General features: G+C 39.2%; 1 protein-coding gene across 5 annotated transcripts in view; it reads left to right on the forward strand.

Moving 5' to 3' along the window:
* The window catches only part of LAMA2 (laminin subunit alpha 2), a 524,271-nt gene extending 509,724 nt beyond the window's left edge, over positions 1-14,547 (forward strand). For all 5 annotated transcript variants that reach the window (XM_069974947.1, XM_069974948.1, XM_069974950.1 and 2 more), the window contains 5 exons: positions 966-1,121; positions 4,312-4,465; positions 6,102-6,232; positions 9,535-9,757; positions 14,261-14,547. In XM_069974947.1, coding sequence (XP_069831048.1) covers positions 966-1,121; positions 4,312-4,465; positions 6,102-6,232; positions 9,535-9,757; positions 14,261-14,412 — 816 coding nt within the window. In that variant the 3' untranslated portion in view covers positions 14,413-14,547. The remainder of the gene's footprint in view (positions 1-965; positions 1,122-4,311; positions 4,466-6,101; positions 6,233-9,534; positions 9,758-14,260) is intronic.
* Positions 14,548-19,235: the final 4,688 nt, after the last annotated feature.

The following is a 19,235-nucleotide window of genomic DNA, read 5'->3' on the forward strand; positions in this document are numbered from 1 at the left end:
AAGTATGGAGTATCCCCTAATGTAGTAGGTAATCCCCTTCCCAGTGAGCAGGGCTTGAAAAGAACACTGCTTAGAACACCCTTTTTTCAGAAACAAAAGTGAAAACTGCCTTATTGGATCAAGGGCAAGTTTTTCTAAAGGAAACGTCGTCATATCCCTGATTGTTGTTGAAAGTATTTGTGTTGATAACTTTTAAACCACAAAAGATATTGCAAATTATGAGACTTTATGGAATAAAGAAAAAGTTATGGCTCTTTGATTCAACAATGTAAGATTTTTTTTTGTTATTAGGGCCTAAAAAAGTTAGTTACTAAGGGGTTAAGCAAATGTTGCAAGGGTTTTGTGACTGTCAACACCATTACATCACCACTTACAAAGGGAAATCAAGAACATCCTGGAAAGGGATCATAAGGAGTCTAAATTGCTTTGTCAAATTAGCCAATCTGATCCATACACTGTGGTCTCGTAGTTGTCTTACCCCTTTGCATTACATAAAATCAGAATTTGAAGGTTGCAAAAGGCGATATGTAACAGAGTGTACCATTCCCATTGTGTAAATCAGGCGATTTCATAATGGTTCTAACATTTCGCTTTCTATAGTATTTTGTTTAATGCCTTTCTCTGTGAATTGGAATCGAGCATTTTTATTGATTTTCTATATTTTAAAATAAAAGAAATAGCATTTCATTAAGCTGTGTCTCCTGCTGGTCCGTGTAAAGGAAAAACAAGAACAGAAATGGTGTAAATGACTCTATTGACTGTGTTTATGTGCTTGTTATCCTGATAAAATAAGGTTAATGTGACCTCAGCCTAGTGCTTACTAAATTTGTTAATCAGTTTAACATACTATAATGAAACATATGCTAAAAACACTGAAACTTCTGAGTTAAAGGGAATTATTTTAACTTACTTACCAGTCTGTGCAGAAAGCCTTCTAACTGTTATCATATTCGTTTTCCTCCAAGATAAACATATTCCGAACAAAGCAAACAGGATATCTATTTGTCGATGGAATTGCAAACAGTACAAACAGTCCAAAGAAAGCAGACATACTGGATGTGGTGGGCATGCTGTACGTTGGCGGACTGCCTATTAATTATACTACCAAGAGGATTGGCCCGGTAAGACCACACTCTGATTTTATATTTCCTCTGTGTTTTATTGTGCATGCTGTAGGTCAGAGTATTTTTATTACCTTTTAAGCTGTGACTGTGAGAAAGAACATTTGTTTCTTGTTATTTTGAACAGTATGTTTCAAACTAAGAATTTTTTTTTAGAAGTTTGCAATGATAACCACTAAGCGGGCTAGAACTTATTTTTTTATAGGTTGTTGTTGTTATTCAGTTCATAATTCACATAGTTTACTGTATCTGATTTTATTTTTTAACTTTTTACATATAGTTTAGATTTATAGAAAAAACATTTTATGTCTGTCATCTGCATACACTGGGGGTGTTTATGGATAATTTCCTAAAAAAATAACACTTTACATAAAAAGAATAATTTCATTTGGTGTAACTAGCACTAATCTTAATAAAGGGAAAGAAGCATCTAACCTGCTGATATGTCCCTATAGTGCACATCCCTTGATAGGGGCGGGCAGGCTGGCTGGGGCAGATCAGTGCACTAGGTAGTCCCACCCCCAGTGCACTAAACCACCTAATTAGCATATGGATTAAAATACAAACTATGCAGAAACATCGGAGAGGATGAAAGTGAGAGACTTACCTTCATCCTCAGTGCTTTGTGCACTATAGGAACATATCAGCAGGTTAGATGCATCCCTTTAAAATGATGCACATTACATAAAAAGCATTAGGCACAACTCCCAGACGAGACACATTTTATGCCACCCCACTGCTGTAACATTTGCTTCAGAAAATAATAATTGCAGCAGTATCATTTTTATTTAATTTTGTTATTTATTGATTTACTATTTTACTAGTGTTGAGTGAGCATGCTTCATCAAGCACTATGCTTGACCGGGCACCTAGTGGTGCTCGGGTTACTGCAAGAATGATGTTACCCGCCAGGGTTCTAATGTGTCTTACAGTAACCTATGGCATGTTTTCATTCAAATTTTTATATATTTGGTTTACACATCCCTTGAAGGTGAATTAGACACCCTTTGCACTACCGAGCAGGGGGCACATGGGTAAATGCTCCTATTAATTTCAATGGGGTTTGTTACTCAAGCTGAGCACTCGAGCATTGAAAAATGCTCAACTCCAGTAATGCACACTCAAGCATTTTAGTGCTCACTCAACACTACTTTTTACCTTATTACTTACAGTAGGTTTTACAATTGTGTCTGGATAATAGTTTCCAATACTATAAACTAGATACAATGTGATCTTATTTTTCTATTGTGCAGTGCACAGTTAAGCTGGCTTTGCACTTCAGATTCTGTATGGCCCAAATATTTTCGTTGTAGATCATTTTCAGATTATTGTGCGACCCTTTAAAAAAATAAAAAGTGTAAAGTTTTTAAGCAGAGTAAGGTACCAGTGGAAAATTTGATTAATCATGTTGGATTTTCTTGGCTGTCGTCAGATGTATTTGGTGGACAGTCATTTATTATGACAATAGATACGCCTCCCATGACAGGGAGTGGTACACATAAATCAATGTTTACAGAGACTTCCCGGGGAATACAGATATGATGGCTTAGTGGACTAGTTTTTACCATGTCATATTCCTTCAGTATTAGATGGCTATTCAGGAGTATGAGTATGTTATACTCAAAGCTACACAACAATGCATCATCTGTGTCAGAATGTGACAAGCTGTAATTCATTGATCATTAACATTAAAATAATGTTGTTAAACACAGACTCAGTGTCAGCCCCTTTACATCTTGAGATATGTATGATCTACTCTGCTCTTCCATGTCTCAATAGTGTGAAAATTAGTAGAAGTAGAACAAATGAGCAAAGTGAAACATAGGGTTATGTAGTATATAACAGATGATCGGCACTATAGTCTATGAGAGGGCAACAATTGTCCTTTTAGTGGACAGCTGCTGGTGGTGCTTGCTTTATACAGACTTCCAAACGGGTCATCAATAAATCGAATGAAAATATGAAAGCCGCATTCACCAATTCTATTTAGTGATGGAACATAGGTTCTGTATTAGGTACAGACTATGAAGTCTAATAGATAACATATTTTGGGAGTATGTTTTTTTTCATCGGATGATGAGCCAAGCTTATAAACGTCCCCGCAGCTCCAACAGTACACAGATTTATGTAGAGGCGCACTGCCTCTACATAAATCCCGTGTGCACCAGTGTGTGCGCCGAAGAAACCTACGCCAGCTCAGAGCTGATGTAGGTTTCCTGATAATTTTTCAGCGAGAAAATTGATAAATTAAGAGGAGCCAGAGTCTGGGCCCCTCCGTTCCACCCCCTTCACACCCCCTCCCCACCCCCCTGGCGCATCGGGTGGAAAATGGCCAGATGCGAATATTTATTCGTAAAACGGCCATTTGCGAATAAATTTATTCACATCTGGCCATTTTCCGCAAAAAAAAATACACCTTTTTTGCTTGATAAATGTCCCCCCATGTATTTATTGTAACTGTATGTCAATTAGGATTCTCTCTATGTTGATGTGCTTATAAACATACCTATTTATTAAACTGTTTAATATGATGAAAATTTAAGAAAAACTATTGAAACAAAATTAAATTAGGAAAATAGCTTCTTTTTTTTAATAATATTTTATTTTCCTCAATAATAAAATTACATTCATAGGAAAGGCGAACACATTAGACTTGTCCTATCTATATCCATACAAATATTACATTATATTTTATCCCACACCCACCCACCCCACCCAAGAGAGAGAGGGAAGGAGAGAAAGAGTTAGAAAAGAAAGGGGGGGAGCTAAATAGCACCACCATCTATCCATGGGGCCCATAACTTGATACATCTTTGTACGGCCTTCCTGGAGCTCTGCCTTGCCCAATATTTCTCATATTGGTATACCTTAATTACCAGGTTTTTCCATTCCTCAAGCGAGGGAGCCTCATCTCCATGCCAACTTCTAGATATAACAATGTTACCGCTTAATGCACTTAATTTATTCAATAGGGATCCCATCAACCCATCATTATTGTATTCTTCTAAAAGTAATCTAGGGGCTTCGATGCCAACCACTGGGCTGACACCTTCTATATGATTTTTTATTAATCTCCAAAAATCCTGCAATTTGGAACAGGAACATAGCTTACCATAGCTATACCTTGAAAAATAGTAAAAATAATATAGCATTAACATGACCATTGCATTTTTTATTTGCCTTACTACAGGTTCTCCACAGTATTGATGGATGCATTCGAAATTTTAGAATGGTGGAAGGAAACACGGACTTTAATAGCCCCACCTCTACCTTTAATGTTGGTTCATGTTTTGCTAATCCACAGAAAGGAACATATTTTGATGGATCAGGGTTTGCTAAGACAGGTAATTGTTTATTAAGCTTCATTTTAAAACACTCAGGTTAGGAAAAGAAAATGTCTGTATGTTTAGAAAAACATTGCTGATAATATATAGAACTATGATACAATATGTTATGGTGGGTAAAGATGGATGCAGTCAGGATATAAAGCTCTAAATATTAGAGATGAGCGAGCACGCTTTATCAAGTATAGTATTCGCTCAAGTATTGGGCTTCTCGAATGTACTGCATGCTGCTCGAGTGCTTGTTAACAAAAAGCTTATTAAAAGGCTGCTGAGCATTTCCATAGCCTTAAAGGGGTTGTCTGTCTGTGGGCCTTTTTTAATATACTCCTTGCCTGTCAATATAAATCAATAAACATGTTGTCTGTACCTCTCTGCACTCCCTCAGTGTCCACCTGGGGTGTCACCGGTGTCTCCCACTGACTGCAGAGCCTCCACTTCTTCCACCAGAGGTTGGGTCTCCATGGATATAAAGATGCAATCAGACGAAAATGCATTATCCTCTGACTGAATCTCTGTATCCATGGAGACTCCATCTCACTGCTGATCTGGAAGGGACGATAGTGACAGGTACACTTTAAACCATATGGGGGTTGGGGAGGGGTGAAAGTATACTTACCGCTCTTTCTTCACTATTGCTGCTCAGACAATCAGCGGCTGCAGTGTTGCCCTCCTTAGCCACTGATTGGCTGAGCGGCGATAGTGAAGACAGGAAGAAGAACAGGGCAATAAGTATACTTTCCCAGTTCCCCTCCCCACAGCAGAGAACGGTCTGGCTCCCAGGGAGATACCTTACCTCACTTGTGGCCAGACTTTCACTTTGAGATTAACCAGTCACCCTTCACTCTACCGAGGGTGTGTGTGGGTATGTGTGTTTGGGGGGGGGGGGTACCTGGTCGAGTACTTGAGTATTTTAGTGCTTGCTCATCCCTACTACTTAGCTTTTTAGCTGTATGAGTAGAGAACCACTAGCTTCTTTGGCATGTTTGAAAGTGCAGTCACATTCATAATACAAGATGTAACCCGCCTACTATTAGTGTAGCAAAGTTGTAGTAGTTTGTAGCCTCCAAAGTCATATGCTGCTTCACCCCAACTAGGCCCAAATTATTTGCTGAAACAATTTGAGAGATTGATCAGTGTTCAGATCTCAATATGTCCAAACTACTTTTTGCAATTACAACTGTTGTTGTATGTGTCTTTAATTGAAAAGTCCATTGAATTTAATAGTAAAAATGGTGAAAGGACAGTGAAAAAAGGAAAAACTGTGTTAACAACCAAAAAATAACGTCCAGTCTTTGCAAAAGATGTCCGAAAATAATTGTCATGATCAACTTTTTGACAATGTCTATTATAATAAACTTTGTGCATTGGACGTCCGTCATTACATTGACTTCAATGTATTGCATTGAAATCAATTAAATGGTGACAAAAATGGACATCTTTTTTGAAATAGAAAATGCGTCCGCCTCTTCTGTTTATTAAATGTAGTGTGAACATGTGCCTATGTGATCCTTTTGTTTTACTGGATATTTTATTCATAACACTTTTTAAGAATGACTTATTTTTCCTGTTTAGGGTTACTTTTTAGCACCGTATCTACTGACCACCATTTTATTTTTTTTGCATATGTGTATTTCAGTGGGAGCTTTTAAAGTAGGTACAGATCTGTTTATAGAATTAGAATTTCGTACAACAAGGACTAATGGTGTACTTATTGGAATCAGTGGCAAAAAGATGGATGGACTGGGAATTGAACTGGTGGATGGTAAAGTAAGTGACTTGTATCTGTACTTACAAATATCTGTAGCTACAATATATCATCCTGGACTTGAAATTAGATATAACTTCTGCATTATTAAATCCAGTTTTCGAACAGCAGAGAAATATTTCCTTCCAAGGTTATAAATATAATTCAATAAAGGAAGTCATGTCTCAAATACTGAAATGAAATATACAGAGGTGCCTGATAGACTGTGAACCCTTTCGAATTTTCTACATTTTTGCGTACATTTGACCTAAAACCACATGAGATTTTCCCACAAGTTCTTAAGTCAAAAATATTGGACTTCAACATTTATTTAAGTAACTTATCACATCTGACTGGCAAAAAATGAACCTTTGCTTTCAGTACTGGGTAGGACTCCCTTGCAATACAATAACTGCTAAATATTTCCAGTAATTGTTGATTTGACTAGGTTCACACACTGCGTTTATGCTGTCCATTTAGCATATACAGTGGTTCCTTAACATAAGTTATTAATTGGTTCTGGGAAGACTATTATAAGTTGCGTCCAAAACAAACTGGATGGAAAACTTGTAATTGGCTCAATAGTCTCCAAAAGTCACACACAGATACAGACACTCCCTAGTCATACATTACCACAAAGGAGGGAGTCTCTTCCTTCATCAGAAGATCCCTTGCACCCATTATTCTTTTACTCTGCCCCCCTAGCTTAAGGTCCATACTTCTTGGAGTTCAAGGACCTTAAAGGGGATCTGTCAGCACTTTTTCTGCTTGTGAGGTGCTGACAGTGTGAGGAAGGTGTGTGTGTGTGTTAGTGTGTGTATTACCTTTCTTTTTCTTGTAGCTTCTGTACTTGGGCCACAATCTGTTCCGCAACTTGCGGCACAAATGCCAAAGAGGAGTGCTGGTGCCGCGTTCGTGCTGCACTTTGTTCCGCCTTAAGACGACTTCCTCCTCCCAGATTCACGTGAATATTCATTGCCGGCTGCCTCCGGCCTTCCTGCCGACGTCATCTGTACATGCGCATGCGGGGTTAATGGCAAAGGCCACGCGCGGCTTTCTCACTTCGCGCATTCGCCCTTGCTCTTGGTGGCGCGCACGCTCCTGACGACGATTTGCCGCATGTGCCGTAGTGCGTCAACTAAGGGCATAGGTTCCGGCCTATTCGCCAATTTGTCGTAATATGCAAGGGCGCATGCGCGAAGTGAGATGGCCCCGCGCGGCCTTTGCCGTCAACGGCGCATGTGCAGGTACAGATGGCGTCGGCAGGAAGGCGGGAGGCAGCCGGCAATGAATATTCACAGAATCTGGGAGGAGGAAGTCGTCGTAAGGCGGAACAAAGTGCGGCACCAGCACTCCTCTTTGGCACTTGTGCCGCAAGTTACGGAACAGATTGTGGCCCAAGTACAGAAGCTACAAGAAAAATAAAGGTACCACACACATTAACACACACACACCTTCCTCACAGTGTCAGCACCTCACAAGCAGAAAAAGTGCTTACAGATTCCCTTTAAAGTCCTTATATCTTCAAAGGTCCTTAAACTCCAGGAAGTATGGAACCTATGCTGATACTGCACAGCTGCTATTATAAATGTACTCTCTGCCTGGAGTCCCTGCTGTGTGCCAATGTCAGGCACAGGCAGGAACCAGTGATGCCCTGGCATACTGATGTGAGTAGCATCGTAGGTTGATACTGTATTTAACAATGGCTTCTGAGAAGCCATTGTTAGTTGAATCCATCATATATTGGGGCCATCTTATGTCGGGGACTACTGTAAATTAGAAAGGAAAAAATGGATACAATGACGGATGTTAAAGCAAATGCCGCTGTTTGCTATATTTCAGAATCTGTTTTCCATTGACTTGCATTATATATATATGGTTTTTTTTTTTAAGGACTCAAACTCACCAGTTTCTTTTATGTAAATAAAAATGTTGTTGACCATTTTTTTTTATATATGTTAGAATAAAAAAAAAAAAAAAGCCTGAACCTAATCTTAGTCAGTACAAAAAGTTTCCAAGGAGGGTTTGAAACTTTGTGTTTTTTTGCTGTTGTTATTGTTGTTTTTCAAATGAACACAGTTTTGCTTTGATTATGGACTGAGTGCTGTGGTGATTCTACATTCTATATAATCTGGCATTAACAGAATCTATAAAAAAAAACAAAAACTGTAAAACAAAAGTAAAATGCCCCAAATAAAAAAGATAAATATTAAAGAGGTAATTCCGAGAGTAGAAAAGGTCCTACCTCTTCTGCTCTCCAGCACTCCAATTTCTCCCTCTTACTGACTGCTGATAATTGCCGCAGACAAGAGAGAGGTGGGACCAAGTGGTCTTTTTCTTACAACATCTTTTATGTTTCTGCCACCACCCATCTGTGGAAGTCATTAGGAAATGCAGACATCATAGAAGGGGCTTCATTGCACATACCTTTCACCCTGATGGTCTGTCTGTCCATACACTACTTATTGGTTGATTTCAATGATCACAGTGAAAAAAAAAAAAAAAAAAAAAATATATATATATATATATATATATATATATATATATATATATGTATATATATATATATTTTTTTTTTATTTAAACCAGTCTTCATTTAAAGGGGTAGTTCACAAAAACAAAAATTAAATCAACTGGTGCCAGAAAGATTTGTAATTTACTTCTATTTAAAAAATCTCAAGTCTTCCAGTCTTCCAGTACTCCATGCAGAAGGTGGTGTATTCTCTTCTTTGTGACATAGTGCTCTCCGCTGCAACCTCTGCCCATGTCAGGAACTATCCAGGGCAGTAGCAAATCCCCATAGAAATCCTCTCCTGCTCTCCAGACTGGAAAGAATACCACTTCCTGCAGAATATACAGCAGCTGATAAGTACTGGAAGACTTGAGATTTTTTTAATTGAAGTAAATTACAACTCTCTGCCAATTTCTGGCACCAGTTGATTTGAAATTTTTTTTGTGAACTACCCATTTAATGCAATAGATCTTCTTTTCATTCACAACACAAATAGGATAAATAGTATATGTCATGATTTAAAGCAAATGTACTCTCTGTGTACACCTCTGTGACGGGGTTTCTTCCCACGGGGGGCAGGCCGGCTCGACTCCAGTGCTTCAGCCCGGGCCGGTGCTCGATTATAGACCGCATTTATAGGCCGCATTTCAAAAAAAGGACCATGGCGCCGGCTTCCCTGCACCGGCATTGTTCTATTACTATGCCACACATTATGGTACATTCCCTTTAAGAAAAATGTTGCCTATTTTGTCACAGTATATATTTGGGTGCAAACACTATGCCATTTTCTCAATTATTTTACTTTTCCCTTAGCTTCTTTTCCATGCAGATAATGGAGCTGGCCGTTTCACAGCAGTTTATGAACCTGAGGTGGCTGGTAGCTTGTGTGATGGGCGGTGGCACAAAGTGATGGCAAATAAAATAAAGCATCGCTTAGAGATGATTGTTGATGAAAACAAAGTAGAAGCTTCAAGTGCAAATGCTGCATCCACCTCTGCGGACACTAACGATCCAGTCTTCGTAGGAGGATATCCTGGTACGGACATTTTGGCTGCTGGTTGTTATTAGCATATATGTTGAAAGGTTATTTATAACTGTTTTGTAAAAAAAAAAAATACAGATTTTGAGATGAGGGAACTTACAGTAAGTTCAAGTTTGTGGACTCGCTGTAAACTATCCCTGTTTTTTTGCAGCAGTCTTAGGATCTTTGGAATCTTGGGCATAACACAACAAAACTGCACTTGGTAAATATGGCCCTAAGTATAAAACATATCAGTTTTATACTTAGGATCCTTTTACGCACAGAGATTATCTGACAGAGCTTTTGCAGCCAAAGCCGAAACAGAGAACAGGTCATAAAGAAAAGACTGAGATTTCTCTTCTTTTTAAATCTATTCCTGGTTTTGGCTGCAAAATTCTGCCAGATATCTGTTAGATGATCTGTGTGTGTTAAGGAAGTCAATCTGTATAGAGGGGATGAGGGTCACAAACTTTTTTTTTTGCGAGAAAGCGCCTCCAAAATTTTCCCCGTATTTTATAAATACATTAATAAGTTGAGCATATCCCCTTTTAAACAATTCTTCTTGTTAATATTTTCTAATAAACAAGTCCAGTACAGTAATGATACTTGTACCATTACACTTCAGTAGACTACGGTATGTCACCAGGTCAAATAATAACTAATATTCAACCGAAGTGACCATTAAAACTTCGGAAGAGGGAGAAAGGGTAATGGTTATCTTAGCTCTCCCCTATTAGTGCCCTGTATTGCCCTTCTTGGCTAATGGTTTTATAGCCCTTATAAAGGTGGGACTGATACATAACCCGCCCCTATATCTCCTATAATTCCCTGAAGGATATAGACTTATAGAGAGATGTTTATGGAGGAAATGCGTACAATTATGTATCACTGAACATAGAATACTGTGCAATTCTGCAAAATACGCAAAGAATGTAAGATCTGTCCAAGAGCATCAGCCAATAAGATAATATTACTTAAAGGGGAACTCCCGCAGAAATCAAAGCAACTGGTGTCAGAAAGTAATATTTTGTAATTTACTTCTCTTTAAAAATCTCAAGTCTTCCAGTACTTATCAGTTGCTGTATGTCCTTCAGGAAGTGGTGTATTCTTTTCGGTCGGACACAGTGCTCTCTGCTGCCACCTCTGTCCACGTCAAGAACTGTCCAGAGCAGTAGCTTATCCCCATAGAAAACCTCTACTGCTCTGGACAAATATTTAACAGAAACATTGGAACACCCTCAGAATGGATAAGGACTTGGAGGATGTCCTGAATGACTACCCCCAGTTTACTAATAATAAGGGGAAAAGTTTGGGTGATCTATTAACACAGAGCCATCTTAAGCCAGAGCCTGGCTTAATTAGAACCTTGGTCGTTTTGATTGTGACCATCGGACAATTCACTAATTGCAGCACCAAGAATGAACAAATGATTTCTTTCTGCTTTCTGTGCTCTCTTCTCTGCGTCTTTATCTTGTATCTATGTTCATCTTGATTCTAATCTCTCAGTTCTCTGTGGTCAAGTATGATGAAATAGTCCATTTGGTATTTCCAAGAATTTGTGACTTTTGGCTTCTTTACAATCTTTAAGAATTGTACGCATACCCTCCATAATTGCAGAAATCTTCCTGTCCTTGATTTGACCTTTTTGACATTTTGTACATTTTCCATGCGTTTGTATAGGAGCAATGTTAGGTGCCTACCCATTGGTGCCCTTTGTGAACTGGCCATAAACTTATGTTGGTGATGGCATCACATACAGTATTTCTGCTACCAATCTGCTAGATCAGTACTGACTTTCCAAGACTATCACATGGCTCAATGATTGTGCAGCAAGAGCAAGTTATTACTTACCTCTTCACGTTCCCTGGTGTCCTCCTGCCTGTTATTTACCCACCGGAGCTGTCTCTGTCCTGACAGGTCGCTCAGCTAATTACTGGCCGAGATGGGCAGTCACTGTCGTGTGCAGCCTGTCACTGCACAGATGAGTTAGGAAGTGTCATTGGTAGCGAGGCATAGGCAGGAGGACAACAGGGAGCCTGGAGAGGTAAGTAATAACTCTTATTTTCTATACTCCATCATCAGCTGATGATTTATAAACTCGCTGAAAAAGAGCGAACAGTCAATGATCTGCTCCTTGGCTGGTCATTGTTTGTACTACACAGGGCGATATCTGCCTGATTCTGCCTTTTCCAGCTCTAGGACGTCCTTTCTATGATTTGGTGCCCAAAACTGAGCAGCATACCCCAGATGCTGCTGCACCAAAGCTTTATAAAGCAGTAATATTACTGTATATCCCTGTCCCTAGAGTCCATGCCTGTTTTATTACATGATAATATCCTGCTGGCCTTAGAAGCTGCTGACTGACATTGTGTGCCGATCTACTACACCAAGGTCTTTCTCTACACATTGACATTGAACTCTGTGTTATTGTAACTTTCTGTATACAGAAAAAAAAAAAAAAAAAAACTATGTTTTGTTCATTTCCTTTCTTTATTTTTTTTCTCTCTGGGCTCAAAAGTTGGAAAGGATAAATTGAATAAAGTGCTGTAACCTAAGCATGCATTTGAGAGTTATATTTTATTGAAGACTTCAAATTTACAAAACCTACATTGTTGAACAGAAAAGTAACTCATGTTAACCTTTATATTATTATGAAAGGGAAGGGAAGTCTGATAGCAGAAAGCTTCTACAAGGAAATTGGCATGAAGGAGTAATTGAATTTATAACTTAATTTTGTAAGTAAAGCACAGTAAGGTCAGCAGTGTACAAGGGAAGTACAATCATGGGAATTTAGGAAAAAATGTAAATTCTTATCTTTAGTTAAAATTAATAAGGTTTCCAGAGCTAGAAAAAATGTAACTCACCTCTAACCAGAGAAGTATCCTTTTTTTGTTTTGTTTGTTTTTTAAGCCAGTCTCCCCCCCACACACACACACACACACATTTTACCTTTAAAAAGAAAAAAATCTAAAAATAACAAGTTAAAGTATAAAATATAATATAAAAATAAAAGTATAAAATATAATTAAAAAATAATAATATATATAATGTTTTCTATTACTGGACAACGCCTTTAATGGTCTGTTCAAATGGGTTTCTCGATTTATAATATTTTTGGAGCCATAATGTTTATGATAAACCTCTGTAAAGGAAATGCTGTTCTCTTAAGGTTCTCTGTGATACCTTATGAGACTCATATAGAACCTCATATAGAAGCTTCTTATAGAAACAGGCTTATAGAGGTACAGTAGGGCTCCCTAGACGTCTATAGGTGTCATATTGTGGCTCCTTAAAACTCAGAGCTTGTAGGGATCTATAAATGGTTATGTAAATGAGAACTTATGGTAATATAAATAAACACATGTTCACTTTCATGGCTAAATAGCTTCAGAAGATTAAGGCCACTTTCACTCAACGTATATTTTTATTAAAAAACGGCCACTGTTGCAAGTTTGCAACAGCGGCCATTATTTAATTACAGCGATTGATCACTTTAATTACTATGGAATTCCTGCCAGAGTCTATAAACTCTGGCTGGTATACCATGCGGCCGCACAAAAAAAACTGCCATGTCAATTTTGTACGGCCGCTATTCATTGAATAGCAGCCACAGGAAACAGACTGTGCAGACAATGTGAAGTATGACTCCAGCTGCACTTTACATTGTCTGCTATGGCTAATTGAAGGTGGACACACCCGAATGTGCCCACAATCCAATTTCATTCTGAAGGTACCCACCAAGCTGCCGTGTCACAGAACGGCATCTGTCTTACAAATTGTGAACATGGCCTAAAGGTGTAAATTGCTTCCATTTACTTTTGAGCTGCTGCATGCCCTGAATGCAGAGGTATATCTTTTCCAGTGTCACACAGTGCTCTCTGTAGCAAATCCCAGTGGAAAACCCCTCCTGCTTTGGACAGTTCTTTACATAGACATAGGTGGCAGCAGAGAGCACTGTGTTAAATGGAAAAAATATATAATACTTGCTACAGAGCATCTGATACGTACTGGAAAACTTTGAGTGTTTTAAACAGAAGTAATTTACAAACCTGTATAACTTTCTGACACCAGTTGAGTAAGCTTTGTTTTATACTAATATCTTGTGTTTTCCTGGATTTATAGGCAACACAAAACAGCAAAAATAAAGATGGAGAGCTAGGGAGCCAAAGGCATGAGCTGTGGACTTTACATTGTAGTATGATTGTGCATTTAACAGCCTTACATCTACGGTTGGCACATGTTTAATAAAGGTGTAAAATATAATGGATAAGCATGTGATTGGGTATAAAGTATTAATATGTTTTAGTGGTTTACATAAATTTGATCCATTGCTATCAGACAGGGCTTATGAATTTTTAGATCTTTTTCATGTACACCTGATAACTGCTATATTTTTTAAATGTTAAAGCCACATAAAGTAGAACGTGTTCATTGGACTTTTATTCTTGTAACATAAAAAGAATTAACAGTAAAGGAATAAGGTTTTGTTAATCAGCTCTATGTCTCTTCTATCTGCAGAAGATGTGAAGCAGTTTGGCCTGACCACCCAAGTAAGCTTTAAAGGGTGCATTAGAGACCTGAAACTCGCCAAAGGCACCGCCAGACCGCAAGAGATCAACTTTAGCAAGTCGCTGGAAATAAAAGGAGTGCAGCCATTATCATGCCCATGATCCCAGTTCTGTCCGGAGAACAATAACTACAACAGTTCCTTGTTATAATGTGTGTTATTTGAACTTTAAAAGGTGCCATATCTTATATTTTCAATGAAATTCATGAACCAATGGTTTTCCCCATATGTTAAATAAAGAGCATTTCTGTAAACAATATGAGTGTGACGATTACTTGTATAAGAAATCCTCTTACCCTATAGTTGGCTGCTTGTTGCCTTGGTTACTGACCACTGCTCTGCGGTGGCTGCATTGCTGACGTCCTCAGTGGTCGGAATCCTTGGGAGCCATTGAGTGTGCTTCTACAGTTTATTTGCCTCCCTTTCAGATCACAGACATCCCCAGGGCTTGTGGATTGTCCCTGGAGGCATCTATGATCTCATTGGGCGACAAAGAGATTCAGAGCTGGTTCAGCTCAGCCTCGCTGTGTTCCATCCTCACTTCAGCTGCCAAACCAAGAAGGAAGAGCGGGAGGCAGTGATGCTGAGCTAAATCAGGGCAGGTTAGAAAACCCCTTTAAGGGATGGTATAACTAAGAAGTGGCCAAAGTATTTTACTACCAGATCTTATTGTGTCAGGGTATGATGGGAGTTTACTACCAGATCTTATTGTCTCAGGGTATGATGGGAGTTGTAGCTCAGCAACAGCTGTAGTGTCACAAGTTCAGACACTATACTAGAGGATGAGGCAATGTAAATGTCATGCGCTTTTTTTAGATGTCTCAAGGCTGACATATTAGTAAGAAAAGATGCCTTTAGTTGCCTATTTGACACACTTTGCGATCATGTTTGCATTGTTCAACAGAACATCTTAGGTTGCTAACAGTGCTGGTCAAGAGTTGGCATAACATCCCACAGTCAATGTTCTAAGACTCCTAGATAGAGTGAGATTTGGCTTGAAGGGACATCACTTTACCTGAGAAGTGTAAGAGTTATTTTGCATATCCATTCTTACCAGATTTCCCAGTGAAGCAGCAACGGCCTGTAAGTCTCCACAGGTCTTTATGACTGTGGAGATTTATCTCCTTAAAGGGGTAGTCCACCCAAAAAAAATTTCTTTCAAATCAACTGGTGCCATAAAGTGCCAGAGATTTGTAATTCACTTCTATTAAAAAATCTTAAGTCTTCCAGTACTTATTAGCTGCTGTATGTCCAGCAGGAAGTGGTGTTTTCTTTCCTGTCTGACCCAGTGCTCTCTGTTGCCTCCTCTGTCCATGTCAGGAACTGTCCAAAGCAGGAGCAAATCCCCATAGAAAACCCCTCCTGCTCTCCAGACTGGAAATAATACAACTTCCTGTTGGGCATACAGCAGCTGATAAGTACTGGAAGGCTTGAGATTTTTTAATAGAAGTAAATTACAAATCTCTGTCACTTCATGGCAGCAGTTGATTTGAAAGAAAATTTTTTTGGGTGGACTACCCCTTTAAGGAGAATTAGTACCCCTTGGACCCATTTTTTATTGGTAAGATTGAAAGTAGACATTAACCTATAACCTATAAACTTAAGACAATTTTACAATTTCTTTTTAGATAGAGCTACAGTATACTGCCATCGAGTCTTTGTCAAGTTCATAAATATCTTCTATGTGCCTGTTGTAACACTCGGTCAATATAACCTCTAAAATCAGCACAAATACAAAAACTGTTTACTTGTGGGGATTTATTGCACAGAGCTATGGTGAAACAAGCAGCACAAGTCCAGTACATGACATGGCATTTGGTACTGTATTTTGCAGAAGGATGACTAGTATTCATTTTGCAATGTAGCTTCCTGTCTCTCTCTTTATTACACCAAAAGGAATAGCAAAACATTTTACTGTTTGCACACCTATACATTTACACACTGCATCACATCTTATATAGTTTATCTATTTTATGGCTTATCAAATACAGTAATAACTTAATCAACAAAAGCAATTAAGGTTAGTGTTGAGAGAACTATGCAGGTTTGGCAACTATTCTGAACCCAAATGCCCAGCATTTGATTCCTGGTGGCTGGAGAAGTTGGATGCTGCCCTAGGGAGTCCTGGAAAACATGGATACAGCCAATGGCCAAATTGATATTTTCTCAGCAGCTCTAGGACAACATCCATTCTTAATAGCATTGCCTTCTTACATAATTTCTTTGTATCTTGATCTGGTTGGATTGTGACACCTTATTTTCATGTGAATAAAAATTCTCCCACGAGCATAAAAATCTCTGGAAGTGCAGTGCTTCTGTCTATATATATATTGCGGGATTGAGGAATCCTTCTGCACTGGCACCCAATATGTCGATTCAAAGGGAGTGCGGTCTGTTGCTGTTATTATATTGGCATCCATTCTTAAGGCAACGGGTAATCAAATGCTGGGCATTTGGGTTTGCAAAAGTTTCCAAATCTAGACAGTATCCTCGAGTTTGCTAAACACTAATTAAGATAACACACTTGCATTAAAGGGAACCTGTCACCCCCCGTGCCAGGGTGACAGGCTCCCGACCCCCCGTTAGAGCCCCCTATACTTACCTAATCCCGCCGGGTCCCACTTCTGGAGGTGGTCGGGTGATGAAGATCTCAGCCGCTGCAGCCCGGCGCGCGCGCTGAGAGATGAGTCCAACACCCATAGAGAATGACAGGAGAGTCCAGCGCTCCGTCATTCTCTATGAGCGTTACACTCATCTCTCAGCACGCGCGCCGGGCTGCAGCGGCTGAGATCTTCATCACCTGACCACCTCCAGAAGTGGGACCCGGCGGGATTAGGTAAGTATAGGGGGCTCTAACGGGGGGTTGGGAGCCTGTCACCCCGGCACGGGGGGTGACAAGTTCCCTTTAACTATTAACGCTGTGTACCATACAACTATGATGGAAGTACTTTAAGAAAGTAAGGACCAGGCTAAGGATCTGAGCCCACTTCATATGGGGCTTCTATCTGCAGCAGACAGCCATGGTTAATGACTGGCATCAAAGCTGGTGCTGCTGTCAAGTATTGATTGTCTGAGAGGGCTGTCGCTGCAAAAGTAGACAGAGCTTCAGGGGACTGGATGCCCCCAGGGCCAAAGTAGGTGAATATTTGTTTTAAAGGGTTTTAAAGGGTTTTATATTTTTATTATTATTGTCTGAAATTCCCATAAAAATTTCTGTAAAAAAAACAAGCAATCACAGATTTAGAATAGGCATGTTCGAGTCTGATCATTCGGCATTTGATTATTGGTGGCTAAAGAAGTTGGATGCAGCCCTAGAAAACATGGATACACTCTATGGCTTATAGCTGTATCCATTTATTCCAGGACTCCCTAGGACTGCATCCAGTTTCTTTAGCCACTGGTGTGCAAATGTCGAACAATCAGATTCGACTTGGGCTCTTCTCTAGTCTCCAGTGTTAGCTACCCCATATTCTTCTATGTAATTCTCTGATGCCTGTATAATAGACTATCATTTTTAAACCAGACTTTTTTTTACAGTATCCTATTACTGATTATTATGAATAAAGCCTACCTCTGTTTGATCTGGATTTTGTTTTTCAACAATTCTAGTTCCAAATAATTATACATGGAACAAAATCAAGCAATGGGAATCAAAAGCTCTCTGTCACGGGAAAATAAAATGCTCACTGAATAATACTGAAAGGAAATCAGCTTTTCCAGTTCATGTCATTTTATAATTATGAAATTTGTCAAAACCGTAAAGAGCATAAATCTGGTTAGCCAAAATATATCCAATAAACTACACTAACATAAACCAATGGCTCACAACATAATAAATACACTGTATTAGAGTACATGCCTTGTAGAATGTGGTTTCCTTTACATTTAGCTGATGTCATATTTTAAATAAAGGGTATTGCATTTCAAGGAAAAAAATTGAAGGGGTCGTCCCATCTTCCCATTTTTAGCTCGACCCCACCGCTTCACACTCTCACTTGCTGATTTGGTGCGGGGTGATGTAGAGGTGCCAAACTGAATGTGTTCGGCTCTGCTGTGTCTCCCTCTGGTTTTACACATGTCTTCAGGGACAATCCAAGCCCTGGTGACATGTTGGTTGTTAGAGGGAGACATAAGATAAGTGAAAATATACTCCCGAACACTAATCCCATGATTGCCTGGCCACGGTGGTTGGCATCCTAGGCAATCGTTGTTAACTAGTGATGATTGAACTTCAGAAAAGTTTCTGGGTTCGGCCATGGGGCCAAACCTGAACATTTGGCATTCAACTCTCAGCGTCTGGAGAAATAGAATGCTGTTTCAGGAAGTCCTGGAAAACACCATATGCCAGTAAACTCACTCTCACGTTGCACCTCACAAATAACCTCGGCTGGAATACAAGCGCTGGACCAGGGGTGCTCTACTGATCAAAATACTTGCAAATCCAATTCCACAGTAAACACAGTGGTGGCACTCACCAGCTTCTTTATCATTGCTTTCTTCAGGCAAAAAAAACTGGGCATGAACGTGCATTTCACAACATTGAATGAACAATGGCCATTTCAAATCATACTACTCACCATAGACTGTTTCCAAGTTTTCCTGGCGGCCCTGGGGCAGCATTTAATTTCTTCAGACCCCAGAAATTCAAGGTTGGCCACATGGTTGTGCCCAGGCACTTTTTTTTTAAGTTGCTCAACACTACTATCAACATTAACATTTGCTAATGCATTTGCAAAATTGCTTTCTTTTGTATTTCCAATCACGTAAAAAAAAAAGTAGGTGATGGGAATACCCCTTTAAATTACACAAGTACTGTATTCAGATTGCAAAAGTTTCTAGGAAATACACAAGTCATTGATGAGTAACTTTATAGCTGTATTGTCATTGTCAGTTTCATACCTTACACTAAAACAGGAACCTAAAGCC

The sequence above is a fragment of the Dendropsophus ebraccatus genome, chromosome 6 (assembly GCF_027789765.1).
Source record: "Dendropsophus ebraccatus isolate aDenEbr1 chromosome 6, aDenEbr1.pat, whole genome shotgun sequence".
NCBI classification, from domain to species: domain Eukaryota; kingdom Metazoa; phylum Chordata; class Amphibia; order Anura; family Hylidae; genus Dendropsophus; species Dendropsophus ebraccatus.